The sequence below is a fragment of the Electrophorus electricus genome, chromosome 19 (genome assembly GCF_041902795.1).
Source record: "Electrophorus electricus isolate QZ-2024a chromosome 19, ASM4190279v1, whole genome shotgun sequence".
Classification (NCBI taxonomy): Eukaryota; Metazoa; Chordata; class Actinopteri; order Gymnotiformes; family Gymnotidae; genus Electrophorus; species Electrophorus electricus.
In genome coordinates this window covers 7,132,035-7,149,119 of record NC_137515.1, presented here as the reverse complement: position 1 = coordinate 7,149,119, position 17,085 = coordinate 7,132,035, and the positions used below count along the sequence as shown (strand labels likewise).

Here is a 17,085-nt window from a genome sequence, read left to right as displayed (position 1 = left end):
ACATTTACCGTCAAACCAAAAGACGTAAACACATGTTAAATGGAAACGTCACATACTGAGTGAGCAGCTTTTATGCCATATATTGAGTGACAATAATACCTACGAAGCTAGAACAACGCTCTGCTCCGAGTTAAATGCCCTTGTGGGGATTGTGTATGTGCAGCAGCATGCATCACGGAGGTAACGAAGAAAGCACATTTTTGTGCAATTTTCCAGTTCAGTACAGATATACTTGTTGGACCAAATGTTCCCTCCTTGGTTCTCCATGTTTGCCCTTGGCTCATTTTCACTAACACCACTCTAGTCTATCTTTTTAGGGTCACATCTTGTGACATCACATTCTGTGTTTGGGCCGTTTGGTCCATACTGTGTTCAAACTGAAATACTGCACCACAGTTTGTTTGGAATTGGACTGAAAGGACCTGCTCAAAGGGTCTGGGCAGCTTATTGGGTGCACACTTGCACACTGGAGTTCAAAAGCTAGCTCTCGCTCTCTCTCACACAGAAAAGGTAGCTCTCTCTCACACACACAAAGACACACACAAAAGGTAGCACGCTCTCTTGCTCTAATGAACGATACTAACAGAGCAATCACATCAGGGTTTGTTTTAATCAAACAGAAAGTCTGAACACACCCTTAAGCCCCTGTGCTTGGATGGCACATTGTGCTAAAGAACACCTTGTTGTTCTTCACAGTGGATACTTCCCAGGGTGGGACTTTTACTGGCTTGCCTCAAATCTTTGCACAGGGCATCAGATCTTTGTGATGCTGTGATCTCCTGCAAGGTACATGGTAAATCGACAACCCACCATCCCATTTCAGTTTGCATAGGAATAGACGACAATGAATCCAAAACCACATTAAAAACACCCGTTCCTAAACTGGTGGCCACACCAGTTCATTGAGGTTGTGCTTTCAGACATGGTGGTGAGGTTGGCTTCTCACCCGGCTCATCGCAGACTGGAGTAATCCCAGTCGAGTGCAGTGTGGGTATTCCCAGGTAGGGAATACCTTCCCAAATGTGGCTTCCATGCCATCTGGCTGGCACATAGAAAATACAGGCCCAAAAGAAGCAGCATATGCAGGTGTTCATCCAAGGGTATTTAAAATATTGGTAGTGAGGCTCGTGTCATGCAAACCAGTGAGTACCATGGACCTGCTAAAGGCTCTACTCCCCTGCCTGTTAGCCATGAGGAACTTTTGCCGGTTTCCCATTTCCAGCACCCCACTATATACACCTTCCCAGAGGGTACCGGTACACCCAGTGTCCAGCACAGCACCCTGTAGTGCCGCCGACACACAGGTACCACTAGCAGTGAAAGAACGCCCACCGTGACCCACAGCAGCTTCTTTACTTCTCTTTTGCCCCTTTTTCTACATTTTCCTGGAAGCATGATCAGAGGTGCTGGACTGTTGTGCACAAGCCAGGTTGTGTCTGGAATGGCTCGAGTCGTTTTCTACATTTTCCTGGAAGCGTGATCGGTGGTGCTGGATTGTTGTACAAGAGCCCAGTAGTGTGTGGAACGCCTCCAGTTTTTTTTCCCTCTATAAAGGAACCTGTTTTCACCAGTTGCTCAACAGTGACCACTATTCCACACAGACCACTGGCGAGTTTGGGGTTGGAGGCATTCCGTATGCATCGTGCAATCTCTTCCTCAGACATTCCTGGCTGCCGTTTGAGTGCAAGTAGTCATATGCAAAATCCCTTAAGCACGGTGATGGGGTCTGCACCATAGTCTGGAGCTGTTCTTCTTCTTTCTCATTTTGGCTGTCTCTAGGCAGAGAACTATGAAAACGCTCCTGAAGTCTTCCCAGTGTTTGATTTTTGAGTGAGCTACTGGCCACCAGCACATGGTGTTCAACGTGCCCTCAATATTCTGATTACTTAGTGGTCTGATCGACTGAAAGCTGTCAAAGTCTGTGACATCGGTGGAGCTCCTGTACACTCTAAACTGGGGGGGGGGGGGGACACACCAGTCTAATTGGCAGTTTGGATGGGGCAGGCTGGAAGGATGGGTGCATTACCTTGTGCTGCCCACAGGGGGCGCGGGCATGAAGTAAGGGGATGGATGCAATGTTAAACATGTGGTTTTGTTATATCTAAGGCCCACTTGCATTCCTTGAAACTAACAAACATCAGATAAGCTTCCCTCTTTGAAAGCAGACCTGGAATGTTCCAGGCATTCAGAACACATCACGATCCCTTTGAGAATGACTTTGAAGTTTAAAATTATGGACCTTCCTTTTCACACTTTGAGAGTGTAATTACAGCAGCGTCTTACCGCCTGCAGCTCTTTCTTGCTCCACAAGTCAAAGAGCTGGTCTCGCAGGACACCGGGGTCAACACCTGGACACACACACACACACACACACACACACACACACACACACACACACAGGGTTATCCTCTCACCTCTCCCCCCCACCTGTTACCTAGCATGCGCATGCACATGCATACGCACAGACACGTGCAGTCACATGCGCGCACGCGCGCACACACACACCTCGCTATTCTCATCTTCCTGCTTTGTCTCTTTGTCATAAATCACTTATGTCACTCTGTTCCTTCCTATTTGTGCTTTTCCTGCTCCTCGCCTGTGTTGGTTGAGCGGAGCGTTTTGTTAACGTCGTCCTTCTGTTGAACTGCGAAAAATGGCTCAACTAGAAAACTTCTCCATTATGATTCAAAATATGCTACTTTCTTTGTAACTGGAGAATACGGTTTAAAAGCATAATTTTTTGAAGATAATGTGATAATGTGAAGAGAAAAGTAGCTTGCTAAGCATGGTGTTCGTTTCCTTTGAACTCCGGGACACTGTTTAAGAACAAAGTTTCAACCTTTGATTTCTCCGCCCCCCCCTTGGGCCCCCCACCCTAAACACTGCTGTGTGTGGAAACTTCACACCGCATCTGAATTGCAGAAAAGAGGGTCACGAAATTACCATTTAATATGCGTAAAAGGGAGACACAAGCAGAGGTGGCCATTGTTCCTGCAGAGGTGCTGGTCCTTTGTGTTTTTGGGAATGATTTCAGGCCACAATGCTGTGAGAAGATGAGACATTTTCTCAAGGAGGAGGAGGGGCTCCGAAAAGGCCATTAACAATGGCCAAGCAGAGGGGAAGTATATGTTCCTTTGAGCTGCACTGAAAGCAACTGCTCTGCTCATGCTGTGTGGCCCACACCTCTCTCTCTCTCCCTCTCTCTCTCTCTCCATCCCTACACCCCCCCTCCCCTTCTTGCCAAGCCCCACCACCTCCCCAACGCCGCTCCACCTCGCCCCTGTCTGCGTTTGTCTCGGATTTCCTCTGGAAAGGGCAACGCTGAGGCTGCGGTGTAAAACATCCCGCCTTCCTTAGCGGTGCCCTGGGAAAGCGCAGCAGAGGGCTTGTCTCTGTCCACACGCCAGCCTGCGCAACCAGTCACGCTGCAGGGCTGCCCGACACCAGCCAGCAGACAGTACTGACCATTACTGGGAAAGTACTGAACATTGCTGAGACAGTACTGAACATTGCTGATAAAGCACATCACAACCCCCCCCCCCACTAACTTCCATAACCTCCATAAATAGAACAATTTTCAACAATGAACTCGGTAAAATATAATTAACACCTATTTAAAAATCTCCAATTTAGAGTTCAGGGCATGCGTGTGGATGTTGTATGAACCTGTGTGTGTCATCCAATGACATTTCATCAAACTGACCCCTAAAAACATGGAGTTGTGCAAGCGTGCACAGTTACATATGACTAAACATTCCAACCTGCAGTTATGCATGTCACTACAGAAAGCTTCCAGAAACAAGATAATCTCCCAAACCACACCACGATGTTCAAATGCGCATGACAAATCACAGTTGGGATGAAACGGCACAGTGCATTTCTTCGCAGAGCCCGCACAGACACATGCTGCAATTGGTGCATTTCCTGAGCGGGACCTGTTCAACATCCTTGTCCAGACCAGCATGCACAGCCAGGCTGCTTCAGCTGGGCTGCCCAGACTTTTCCCATTACACTTTCCCGCTGCCTATGTGACAGAGTAGATGGTGAAGCAATACACACTTAACATTCTCTTCTTTGTCCTTAACTATGGCCCATTCTTTCACGTACACACACACACACAGGCACATGCCCCCCAATCCCCCCCGGATGTGCGCACACACACACACGCACACACACACACAAAGAGGGGAAAGTGAGATGGAAGGAGACAGTGGAATGTAGGTTATGCAGTTATTTAATGTGAAGGGAGAGTTACTGGGGGGAGGTGGGTGCACTTAGAAGACATCCATACCATCCTCTATAGGCCTATTGTTAATTCACCCATAATAACACAATGACCTAAACAACGTTTAGGCTAAACTTCCCCATGTATAACATTTCGATTATTTTCAGTGTCCAACATTAGGCAATAAAATATAAGCTTGTTACAGCCAACCAATTTAAATGGCTTCAGTTCACCTGTGCAACAATAAGCTATTATTCATGGACCAAATTAGTAAAGAACAAGCAAGCAATAAACCCTCCACATCCACATCGGTGGTGTTCAGATCTTAATCCTCAAGTTCCAATTCCTACAGGTTAAAGTAGAACTGAGACTCTAATGCAGTTGTGTTCAGATCCTCCAAGTATTCCACCCTCCCATTTTCTAGGAATCAGGTGTGATGAAAAAGTGCCCAACCAGGTACGTTAACCATTTAATCAACTACGTGGGAACACGAAATTCAGGACCAGACTGTACAAGCAAGCAGTAAGCACTGTACAAGCAAGCAGTAAATGATAAAGGCTATGACTGAGTTAAAGGGTTCAGTCCAGAAGTGGGCAGTTGGATCTTACCCTCTGATCGTGCATCCTGGCTCATTTTCACCAGGAGGTGACGCTCCACTCACGCTCACTGTCCTTTAAAAGAAAAGAGATTGTAAGTGTGTGTGCTGCAAATGTGTCCCAAGCTATTGTGGGCTTTTTTTGAAGTCAACATGCACAGAGTGAAGCACTACAGCATGAATCATGGCCAATACTACACAAAATTCAATGAGCTGTTCATTTTAAATTTCTTATCATCACTTAGCACTGATTTTGGAATAAAATTCGACCATATGAAGAACTCTTCTTCCCCTACGCCACTAGAGACCAATCCTGGGAAGCAGGCAGTGAACAGGTGTTGACACTTCAGCAGTATGTGACAAATGACCCAAAACCGTAAAACTCAGAGCGCCAATCTTATTTCCATTCCACGATTTTCTGTGCTCAAAATATTCACTTTTGGCATCTGTTCCTAATAACCATCGCACTCAGCCGCAGAACGCAGCAGCGAGTAGAGCCCTGAGCTCACTCGCTCCACTGCAATCCTTCTCAAGACAAAAACATTCTCGCTGACAAAGGGGAAATATATTTCACTCTGGGTTTGTCTCTGCATAACACTTTCTGATATTTCAGCACCCCAAACCCACTGTTTTACAGAGCTCCTTAACTTTGATATGTGATAGTTCAATGTCAAGCAGGCAAAATCACATCAACGCCATGAATAGCTGACTCATCATGTACCAAGATGAGCAACATGTGAGCAAACGCTCGAGGTGTAAAAACTCAAACATGCACTGGCACCCACATGTATATATCTTTTTCTCACACAAATGCACAGAACCTCTCTCACTCACTCAATCCTTCTCTCTCTCTCTCCATCCCCCCTCCCTCCCTCTCTCCCTCTCTCCCTCTCTCTCCCTGTGGGAACCGCAGTCCAGGCGAGGGCAGGCAGCCAGCTGGCTGAGTAGTGAGCTTTGAGGTTGAGGATGTTTTTTTGGGTCTGGAGTCTGGACTGTTTCTCTCGGCACTCCCTTGGGGGAGGGGTCCTAGCGCCGATCTCAAAACCCACTGCACCTACGACAACCTCCCAGCTATAAGGTTCTACTGCCACCACCTGGCCAAAAGAGGCCGACACATACTGAACAGCAGAGCAACGGGTCAGATGATCATATCAATACACCGCAAAACAAATTCCCACTTGGACTAATGTTTGAAAATGACCTAAGCAGCACCTAAACTGGAGGATCTGTTTGCATTCCCCTCTAACCATCTCTGCTCTAGCTCCTAATGTTTTACTGTGTGGCTGATTTTCAGATGTTTTAGTAAATCGGTTTCAGGTCGATAAATAAATAAATAAATAAATAAAATCGATATCTTGTGCCAGAATCTATGCTTTAAAGACATGTGTGGATCGGAAGTATAGATATTTTAGTATGGAACCGCACATCCTCACTAATAGAAAAAGAGTATCCAGCTTGGACTTCTTGAAAAACTTGCAACCTCAGCTGTCTTGTCAGGCTTCATGCTTTCCACGATAATCAATTCACAAATAACATAAATCAATATACGAACGTCAAATGTAATAATACTACAGAATTGGCAAATGTGGACGCGACGCAACATAAAATGAGAGGAAGACGAAACAGAGCGCATGGAATCAACAATCCCGTTTTTGGTGGTTTAACGCTGATGAATGTACGCGCGGTTAATGTACACTTATTTTTTATTTAGTTTATTTAGGTTTGTGCCACTTGAATATGCATAATTAAAACGACAATGGTCGCACGTGCACATACGAGAGTCATGGAAGGGTCAGCACGCGCCAAAGCCGAGTGACACCTGAGCGGTACACGTGTTGCTCCGAACATACATGTATTCTGTCTTCTAAATTCTCTTCTAATTAAATGCCTACCTGCCAGTTTAAATGATTATATTTTAAGGTTTTGCTACACTTGGACGAACCGAGTTTTATAGAGGCCTCCCTATAGAGTAAGAGTTTTATAGGGGCTTCTATATAAAGCAAGAATTTTATAGGGGCTTTGTATTGTGCATTAGAACTGAATATCTGGTAACCAGCCTTTGGCAGGCCCTTTGGTATTAAAGTTATTTAACACGGTATAAAACAGTGTAGCTATTAGCTGACACACTAACACATGAGATTCGTGACAGTTCTGTTAGTCACCTGTTGTCTAGGTAGGTAACTACTACTACCGCCCGCAAACCCGGTGGACGTTTTGCGATTAGCTGTCCTACCTAGTTAACTGGGACAAGAACAAGCAGTGCTATACGAATAACAGCGGTTTACATTTGAACATGAATTATAGCTACACTGATATTTGATCACAATAGCTAGCCAATAACATCTCATCTGCTTTAACTTGCGATATCGATATAAACCCAAGACAACGGCGATTAAAATATAAACATAAGGCTAACGACCTACCAAGCTAGGTTAGTCATCTCACATATTCTTCATAGGAGTTAGCTAGGTACCTGACTGACATTTTAAACAAAAAGTACTTTACTATAGAAACATTTATAATAGACCCAATTACCCCCTTGTTTGAACAGAAATGCAAATTATTCGCTGTGTTCTTAGTACTTCAGCACGCATGCCTGCTTTCAAATATACTTCAAATTTGCTAGTCAACTAGATAAGCTAACCTAGCTAGCTTAGCTTACCCAGCGTCCAAGTAGTAAATCAAGTAGTGACGTGGTAACATTTAGAAAATTAATTTAACAGCTGCTATAATGCATAAGGACAATCAAACGTTCATGTTAGCAGTTTTTAAATGTTCTTTTTGTTTCACTCAACTAACATCTGCAAAATGCAACTTACTTAGGCGTCAAACAAGGTAGCGTTAGATAGCGTGAGTGAATTATGCTTCCTGGCGGAACCAAATACAAACACTAGGCGTATCTCACGGACATTTGATAAAGTGACGCAGACTGGTATGCACTTTTTGTGTTTACAAAATCTCCCCCGGCCCTGTGTAGGTTAGCAGACTCTATGTGAACACAATATGGTATTTATTACAATAATATAATAAGCTGTCTATTTTATTATTTTTACTATCTCATATAATTAACCATCTATTGGCGGTAGAATTGAGTGATTGATGAGTTCACTTAAGTTTTCTTTATTTTTATAGTATCTCTGTGGCTTTAAATGCAGCAGTGTATGCAAGGTTTGATTAAATAACCATACAAATAACAGTCCATCATAAACTATTCCGTTAATGTAATAGTGACCACCATAACCTATTCTGTCAGAATAACAGTGGCCACCATAACCTGTTATGTCAAAATAACAGTGACCACCATAAACTATTCTGTCAGAATAACAGTGACTATCATAACCTGTTATGTCAAAATATCAAAAATAACTGACCATCATGACCTGTTATGTCAAAATAACAAAATAACAGTGACCACCATAAACTGTTATGTCAAAATAACAGTGACCACCATAACTTATTCTGTCAGAATAACAGTGGCTATCATAACCTGTTATATCAAAATAACAGTGACCACCATAAACTGTTATGTCAAAATAACAGTGACCACCATAACTTATTCTGTCAGAATAACAGTGGCTATCATAACCTGTTATATCAAAATAACAGTGACCACCATAAACTATTCTGTCAAAATAACAGTGACTATCATAACCTGTTCTGACAGAATAACAGCCATAGCCTAGTCTGACTATCACGTGACTCACGACAACGAAGTCGCAATTGAAATCGCGAGGAAGCTATCTTAGCTTAGCTGGTTAGCCAGCTACTAACTTACTGACTTGCTTGTTTACTTGCTAATTAGCTAAGTAGGTAAGTAAGTAAGTAAGCAAGCAAGCAAGTAAATAAGTAACGAAATACTGCTAATTTTGTGAAGCCCAGATGGCGGTCTTTGCTTCCTTTCCGAGGTAGCCGTTCTCATATGCTCATAGTATTTACAAACACCACAACAAGACGTTTAGACTGTTGGATTTGGGCTTAAACAGCAGTCCGATGGAGTGGTTTATGTTCCCCGACGAGCAGAGCCGTACGACTGGCAACCCAAATCTCGCTTCGCACTCAGAAGTTCCCCAGGTATCGTCTTAGCAATCTAGTCATGAACTTTGCATCTCAATTTTAAGACCGAACGTTATTTATGTTGATGGGACCAAAACTCACAAGTAATGATAAACTGCGCTAGCTAACCTAGCTAACATGTGGGTTACATAAGATAGCTAGGGTTAATTATCTGTTTAGGGTTAGCTGACTAACGTTAGCTAACTAAAAAGTTAACCACCCCAGCCAGTAACATGCTGAATAGTTTGCTAATTCTTGTTTAGAATTGAGAGAGAGAGAGGGAGATGTGGATAGCATAGATAGCAAAATAATTAGCTATATTACTGCAAAGTTACTTATCGCCGTTTACTCTCGCATAGCCAACTCTATGGGATGTTATAGCTTATACTACTGTACAGTGTAAATTACCGAGCTAACGCTAAATCACACAGAGGAGATAAAAAGGAGATATTGCGCAGTCATTTGTTACTTTAGGACTGCGTATCAAAGCGCTTAACTCATGTCCAAGAAGAGCGTATTGTCAGCTTTGTGAGGGAGCTGGCTAGGTGTATGGAGCTTCACCCATGTCTAGGCACTGAGAATGAAGATACCTTAACGTTGGTTTGCAAGTGAACATAATCGTGCAAACGCACCGAGTAACTGTGATAACGCTCCGAGCAGTGGGACTAATCAGTGGAAAAGCGTCTATAGCCTGCCTCTTAGTTACAGCAAGACGCAGATTGCGGGACATTTGACATGATGTCATTGACTTGCTAACTGCTGTTAAATGCGACATCGTTTTCCATCCGGATCTGCGGTAACTGACAGACACTTTCCTGTAGCCGATCAAGGTGCAGTGAGCGACAGCCATGTGTGCATCGTTAACTGGACATGGCTTGTGTCTAGCAACAGTGGCGTTTGTTGTTGTGTCTGTGTACAACATTTCCCAGATTAAATTCACTGCCAGCAGTGTCTCAACTGTGTGTCATACTTAAATAGCCTATAATGTCATATTCTATTTTTGCCATATAACATCACAGTTTGAGTATGGGAGGTAATCCGAGTTATACTGTCATAGTGCATTTTATAATGTAATTCTAATGATACTTTAGGCCATGTTCATTCTTCTCTGGTTATTCAATAATTGACAATCCTACCACATTCTTGGAGGACTTTGAGTGCTGGAGCAGGAATGACATCTGTAAATATAGTTAATTTAAATAAAGTTAATTTAAACCCTCCAGTGGGTTCAACACGAACATGTTTCATACAACATACTCATTTTTAATCTCAACACTAACTTCTTTTAGATGCGTCATATAATAGTTAAAACTATCAGGCAGATTAATCATTCATATTTATATTATTCATATTTCAAATTAGGGGTACATATTGCCCCCCCCCCCTCTGTATGTATATCATTGTGCAGGCCAGTGTGGAGAACATGGTGTCTCTGTGTGAGAGCCAACAGCAGTATGTGAAGGCCTCCATCGTGTCTCACTGGCAGCTGGTGGAGGCGCAGGACCAGCTGGGCGGTCTGGAGCTGCACAGCAGTGAGTCGGCGGAGCAGGCCCACGCCCGAGCACTCGCCTCCTCTGCCCACATCTCCCAGGCCGAGCAAGAGTGGAGGCTGAAGGAGAGCATGCTGGGGGTGGAGGCTGACCCCCGCTGCAGCCCCGTGCTCGGCCCGGAGGTGGACCGCGGCGGGTTCGATAGGGTACGCTGCTGCAGTGTCCAGCTGTCTCCTTACACGCATTTCATTGAACGTTTTGGATACTGGAGAGTTGAAGGAGAGGCTTAAGCATTTTCTCAGTGACTTACCCCACAGTCAAATTAATTAGGATGGTAACAGGAAAAACTAACAGGAGGTTAATTGGATAATTGTTTTTGCTAAATCCTTAATTCCTCCAGTTTGAAGAAATTTAACTTCATGATATGTTTTGCTGTTGCATCACATATACTATTTGGGGTGCTCAAATTTTGTTTTTGCTTTCTAGAGTATTATAAATGATCCTCTGCCGAGTGAAGCGGATTCCGACAACAGTTTACCATTTGTACAGAGGCATGAGCAACACCTGAAACATTTTGGTGAGCAATGTCATTTGGTGTGTCAGGTTCACCTTGGACGAGGCTTTAAGAGTTGATGAAAGTCTTCTCACAATCCTCTATTTAACGTTCTTGCAGCCTTTCCACTGTCCTGGAGCAGAAAGGCCACGCCACAAGACCTATGATTTCCGATGACCATGACGGCTATTTCTGTCCTTTTCTTTTTTTTTGTAGCTCCCTGTACTATGTTCATGTCTAACAGGGCTGTGTGTGTTAACCCTTGAGTTAAGCTTCTGACTAGCTGCTGTGTTCTCTGGTTCTTCATGTGGCAGGCATGCTGCACAGGTGGGATGACAGTCAACATTTTCTGGCCCAGTTCCCCCACATCATCCGGGAGGAAACGGCCAACTACCTAATCTTATGGTGCTTTCGTCTCTACGCTGAAAATGTGAGACTGTGTTTCTGTCACTTGTTCTCTTGGATGGTTTGCTTATGAAAGGTCACAGTGGACTGAGAAAATAGTTTGAATCAGAATAAAAAGATGATAAACATTTCCATGACAGATATGCGTTTTCTTTCTCTCTCTCTCTCTCTCTCTCTCTCTCTCTCTCTCTCAGAAAGGGGCACTAATGGAGCAGGTGGCACACCAGGCAGTTGCCATGCAGTTTATCCTGGAGATGGCCCGCAACACACAGCAAGACCCGCGCGGCTGCTTCCGCCAGTTCTTCCAGAAAGCCAAAGTAGGCAAAGGGCCAAAGAAGCAGCTAGAACACGTCGCTGCTTTGTATTATGCTACCCTTTTTCCTGAAGGTTTACCAGGGCCTGAGTGCCAACCTCTGGTAGATCAGTGAGTAGATCCACCAAGCAATAAGCTATCCCCGATTTATCTGAAAAGCAGCTGGAGACTAAGCACTCAAAGATTGGTGCACTAGTAATATAGCCCCAAAGCGTTGCGATGTAATGAGGCTAGTTGACCACAAGATGGCATAGCAACAGAACTAGATATCCAGTACTAAGGAAATGGTGATTTTGTTTTCTATACCAGAAAAAGGTCTTGTATGCTGTATAAGAAAGAACAATGTACTTTGATAACAGAGATCAGATTAAAGGTGTAAAGGTAAGAGTACAATGTGTGTGTTTTGGGAATAGGACACATTATAGCTTCTTCTGTATGTCTATTTTGGTGACAGTTTTGTGAGCTTTCATTTGTACTGTATATTTAAGGTGAAGATATACAGTGGATGTAAATGTATTGCACTGTATATTTAAGGCACTACTGTATATTTAACATATTATATTGCAACCTTGGTTGCAATCAGAAGGTTGCCAGTTCAAGCACCACCACCACGACGCCACTGTTGGACCCTTGATCAAGGCCCTTAACCCTCAATTGCTCAAGTTGTGTTCGGTCACAACTAAGTTGGATTGGATAAAAGTGTCAGCTAAATGCTGTTGATGTATGCTTAAGCTATGTTTTCGATAGGGTTTTTTGAGTACTTATTTGATCTTTGCAGTAAACAGATGTTTTGTAAATCTCCATAAATGGGACAGATCATAAAAGATTCATTATTTAGAAAAATGCCATGGATTACATAGGTGTAAGGGTACTTGACTTAACAAATCTGATGACTGCAGTTAACCTGGTTGTAGTGGTATAATGTTAAGACACCCCCCACATACCGTGCTGTTACGCCAGACTCAGGGTTCTGACACGGATCCTTATTTGACCCACTTCTTTAAGGCAGGGCAGGAGGGTTATCTGGACGTCTTTCAAACAGAGCTCGAGGCCTTCAAGCACAGAGTGAGGGAGTACGCCGTGAAGTCTAACCGGGACCGTCCCAAAGGGCCGGAGCAAAAGGACACGCTCCCCAGCTGTCGTCTTGACCCCAGAGAAGTCTTGGAGTCCCTGCCTCCCGTAAGCGGCCCTCTACAAACATTCTGGCCAGGGACACAGGTGTAGGGGAGCTCAGAAGACGATCCAGTTAACCATTTGCTTGACATGTTACCTGATTGGTCAACAGATCTATGATCAACCACCAGTGATGTGGATGCTGTCGGCCGCATTAAAACACCTGTTGCTGATTGGATTTGCTGTTTTGGTAAAAGTTAAAAGCATTTGCAGCTTCTGCAGGAGAACCTTGCACATCTTGTGGCGCCATTTCCATCCTGATAGTTCAGTTGTTTAAACCAATAAACCGGAGCTGGGAGAGTTGGAGGTAAATGACAGGGATTAAGTTTCAATGCAAAAAAAAAAAGACTTAAGAGGAAAAAAAACAACAAAGAACTGGAGTGTGTCCCATCCTGAGATGTCTGGAGAACTGGAGTGTGTCCCATCCTGAGAAGTTAAACCTTGTCATGATCACGACTGTGGTGGTTTGGAGCAGAGAGCTCATTGCCTGGCTGTTCTGTGTAGCGTATACACTACAGGCGGCAAGAAGAAACTAGCAGAGCAATTCCGAGCATGTCTGATATTCCCATAAGAGTCCCAGACGTGGATGCGGATCCCCCCTGCTATCTTATATCTCACACACAGAGTGCTGGAAATGGGTGCTCTAAAGATGACAGTTCATGATTATTGTGAAATACTGGTCAGGTTAAGTATTGTAAAAAAAATCAAGAAATAATAATGACAACAGTGACGATAATACTAATCCGACCTAATCTTGGCTAATTGTATTTGCTTTTAAACTTTTTACCTTTCAGGAGCTAAAGGCCTGTATCCAGTCACAAGACATGCACATTCTCCAGAATGTTCTTAGCACCATGAATCCACAGGTACGCACAATGCTACACAGGATTGCTCTGATAGTGACCTCCCTCTGTTAAAGGAATTAAACACGGTGAATTCACAAAACAGTTAGCATGACATAGCGTCACCTGGCAACCTTGGCATTCTATTCGGACCAGTTATAGCTGACTAAAAAAGTGGAAACGTTACTTAGTTTTATATATAGTAACATTTGTCTGTATAACCGTGTGTGTAAGATTGAATTGCTAAGGAAAGCATTAGCTTTCCTGCAAGTAGAATCCTTCTATTCTGAGCTCATCTGCGCATGTATTAATGGGTTTGCCACCTGCATGTTTTTGTATATTGCTTTGGATCATGTGTTATGCATGTTGGGATCATGTGCTACACGTGGTGTAAGTACGGTATGTGGTCATTCTTCAGTTGAAAAATTCAGTTATTTAACCGTTACAAGGTTCCAGCTTGTTGCCCTGAACAGGAAGGAGAGAGTATTCTGTCTCTCACCTACACACCAACATACAAATCTCACACCTATTTGCCCCTGAAAATTACTGCCTGATAACTGTGTACGGGAAGGAAGTATTTTGAGAGGTAAGCCCAAGCCCACCCCTCACAGATGGCACGTTGAGCCAGGACCTTCAGAGATGTGGGCAGGAAAGCAAGCAGATCGCCCCCGGTCTGCTTGCATAGAGCAGTAACTCTGTAGGTGTAGCACTGCTTCCTGTGCTCAGCCCTCTGCTTCCACCGTGTGCATGCACACTTTGACACTTTTAGTTCTTTTCCACCAATCAGGAGCAAGTTCCGTTCTGGTTTGCACCTTTAATTTCGAATTGTTTGGCACATTCCCACCAAAATCAAGAGTTTCCAGAACCCCAAAGGTTTTTTTTTTCCAGCTGGAACAAAAGAATAGTAGATTCTTCAGTGCGAGTCATGAAGACATGCAGGGGCATCAAGTTTTAGAGGAAAGCGTTATGCTGGAGCCGGACAGATTCATTTGCCAGCGCGTTACATTGTGATCGATGGCGTGGTGGGTAACAGACCAGCAAAGCAGATGACTGGGGCAATGAATTCAGCTACCACAACTCTGAAAACTGACCCTGCATCTCCGTCCACATCAGCCATTAATGACGTTCGGTTTTGCCAAGGTTTTTGTTTTCCTCTATTGATTCTCTTCTCAATGGTGGTAAACGCTCATGGTTCTAACACAGGGATTAATTTTTAAAGTATTTTATGGACAATATTATGACTATTAGAGATAATATCCTATCTCCCTCCTCATGCGTGAAGGTTTCTCCTATTGGCCTTAATGTTGATACTCTGAATCAGTTTACCTCAATCACTCTGGATGAGTTAAAAGTTTGTGCAGCGCTTGGAGCCTTCCTCTAATCCCTATGATGTTAGAATCTGTCGCTCCTCATCTGCCAGCATGCTTCCTCTTGGAGTTTAATTAGGCATTTCAATATTTCTTATCATCTTGATGCAGATGATATGCGGCTGTATCTTTCCATCAATCGTAATGGCTTCAGTAGAGTAGCTAATCTAATGGAGTGCACTGATGCTATTAATGACTGTAATTGTCTCTAGATAAATGTCCTGGTTATTGGTCTTGATGACATGCCTAGGGATTTGGAGGTGACTCGTAGCTCACTTTAGATATACGTTAATACTTTTCTTAGAAATGTAGGTGTTTTTGAGTGTAATTTACAATTTTCAGTGCATATTAAGACACTTGTCTGTTTCTTCCAACTAAGACATATTGCAAAGATCAGATGGATTTGGTCTTTCCAGCACCTAGAGAGTTATTCATGCATGTCTCATTTTTTTTGGACTACTCTAATGCTTTGTATACTTGCCTTAATCACAGAGCAATCGCAGTTGGTTCAAAACGCAGCCCATCAGCCCTTGTATGCAAACTAATCGTAAGGAAACCATCAGCCTGGTTAAGCTAAGTATTGGTGCTTACTTGCAGGGCTTTACATGGTGATGTGCCTGAATACGTTAGTGAATACATTAGTGACCATGTCACTGAGACCTTCTAATAAAGGGCTCCTTGTTGTTTAGGACTAAACCGAAGTGAAGGGAAGACTGTTCCACAGTTCAGCTGCGCACAGTCTTCCCCTTGATATTAGACTGAGTCCCCTTCTTCTTTTAAAAATTGCTGCAAGACCCTTTTTTAGTCTTTAGCTTTTCCAAGTTGTGATCATGGGTACTGTGGTTGTCTGTACTGGGGTGTTTTGTTTTTTTTTATCCTTCATTTCAAGTTTTGTTTTAATTATTTTACTGTGACCACACGCTGTAGCTTTGCCTTAGAAAGTTGCTATATAAATAAAGTTTAATTACTTTTCATATTATTATTATTATTATTATTATTGCCGCCTGTCTTCACACCAATAGTTGAGCCCTGCTTGCTTTGTGGATTAAAACAAACATCTATAACAGCACAAATTCTTGCAGGTAATTGCACTCCACCATCTTACCACTGTTTACTTCCATTGTGTGTTGCACCACACCCTCCATTGATGATGCATCCTTGGGTCCAGTAAAAATGGGTGCAAATGCAGGCCGCTTCTCTGAATAGCACTAAGGTTCTCAGAAGTGCGACGCGGAACCCGGTCCTCGCTCGTAGAAAAGGGATAACGGACGCTCTAATGCTCACGCGTCCACATTTCTCTTTGACCTGTCAGTGTGTCGCTCTCTCTCTCCTCCCACCAGGTGGCGGAGTATCATATAAAGCGGTGCTTGGAGGCGGGGCTGTGCGCGACCCCAGGAAGAGGCCCAAAGGAGGATGACTGGGAAACGGAGGAGCTGAAGATGATGGAGATGTCCTAGGGCAGGAGGTGAGGGTGTCGGGGACGTCCTAGCGCAGGCAACCCACTCCCACCACCGCCCCCGCTGGGGCTTCGGCTTACACGCCACTGATCTCAGAACTGCGACAGACGGCAGCCGTCTAGCACACCCGCTTCCACCCAGTGGGCCTTGTAGATCAGCGGCCTCCTAGAGACTCAAACGCAGGAGCACGGCCTCGCTTTCTCACTTCGGAAGTTTACGTTCAAAGAAAACACGGCAGTAGACGTCTGAGGAAAGGGGCTGCGCTCACAAACTTGGGGCTTTTTAGTTTTGTATCAATGGCTGAATGCGTGCTGCACTTTATATTTGATTAAGATTAAAGTATATAAAAATAAAGGCAGGGTGTTTTGTTTTGGGTTTTGGTTTTTTTTGTATACTTTGGGTTACATTTCTCTTATGATTACAACAGAACTACAAGCGGGGGGGGGGGGCCTTTGTGTGTGTCGCTCTCCATCCTTACGCATGAGGATGTTAAACGTGCCTCCCTTACCAGAGCTCTATAGTGGCTCTAGCATGTGATCTACAGCAGATACAAATAAAGCACTGGGGCTGAAACGATTCCCCTTCTGGCAAAATACATTAGTGTTAATGCTC

At 43.8% G+C, this 17,085-nt stretch overlaps 2 protein-coding genes across 14 annotated transcripts in view; one reads left to right on the top strand and one right to left on the bottom strand.

Moving 5' to 3' along the window:
- The window catches only part of exd3 (exonuclease 3'-5' domain containing 3), a 35,086-nt gene extending 27,296 nt beyond the window's left edge, over positions 1-7,790 (bottom strand). For 8 of the 9 annotated variants that reach the window (XR_014118607.1, XM_081702089.1, XM_035535436.2 and 5 more), the window contains exons 1-3: positions 7,640-7,790; positions 4,834-4,896; positions 2,284-2,348 (exon numbers count right to left, since the gene is read on the bottom strand). Coding sequence is in view for 8 of the 9 variants with exons in the window: in XM_081702089.1 (XP_081558215.1) it covers positions 2,284-2,348; positions 4,834-4,858 (90 nt within the window). In the remaining variant the exon portion in view is untranslated. Of the gene's footprint in view, positions 1-2,283; positions 2,349-4,833; positions 4,897-7,482; positions 7,576-7,639 lie in introns of those variants that run through there. The other variant, XM_081702090.1, reaches the window with a different exon arrangement.
- A 718-nt stretch (positions 7,791-8,508) lies between these two features.
- Positions 8,509-16,842, top strand: cdc37l1 (cell division cycle 37-like 1). Of its 5 annotated transcripts, none has more exons than XM_081702060.1 (9): positions 8,509-8,725; positions 10,282-10,569; positions 10,850-10,940; positions 11,231-11,346; positions 11,516-11,638; positions 12,640-12,813; positions 12,920-12,997; positions 13,602-13,673; positions 16,357-16,842. In XM_081702060.1, the coding sequence occupies exons 2-9, from the start codon at positions 10,297-10,299 to the stop codon at positions 16,471-16,473; spliced, it is 1,044 nt and encodes a 347-aa protein (XP_081558186.1). In that variant the 5' UTR covers positions 8,509-8,725; positions 10,282-10,296; the 3' UTR covers positions 16,474-16,842. The 5 variants fall into 5 exon arrangements, with proteins under 5 accessions (XP_081558186.1, XP_081558185.1, XP_081558184.1 ...); XM_081702059.1 differs by having other exon boundaries at positions 8,509-8,891; positions 10,360-10,569; XM_081702058.1 differs by having other exon boundaries at positions 8,510-8,891.
- The last annotated feature ends 243 nt before the right edge of the window (positions 16,843-17,085 follow it).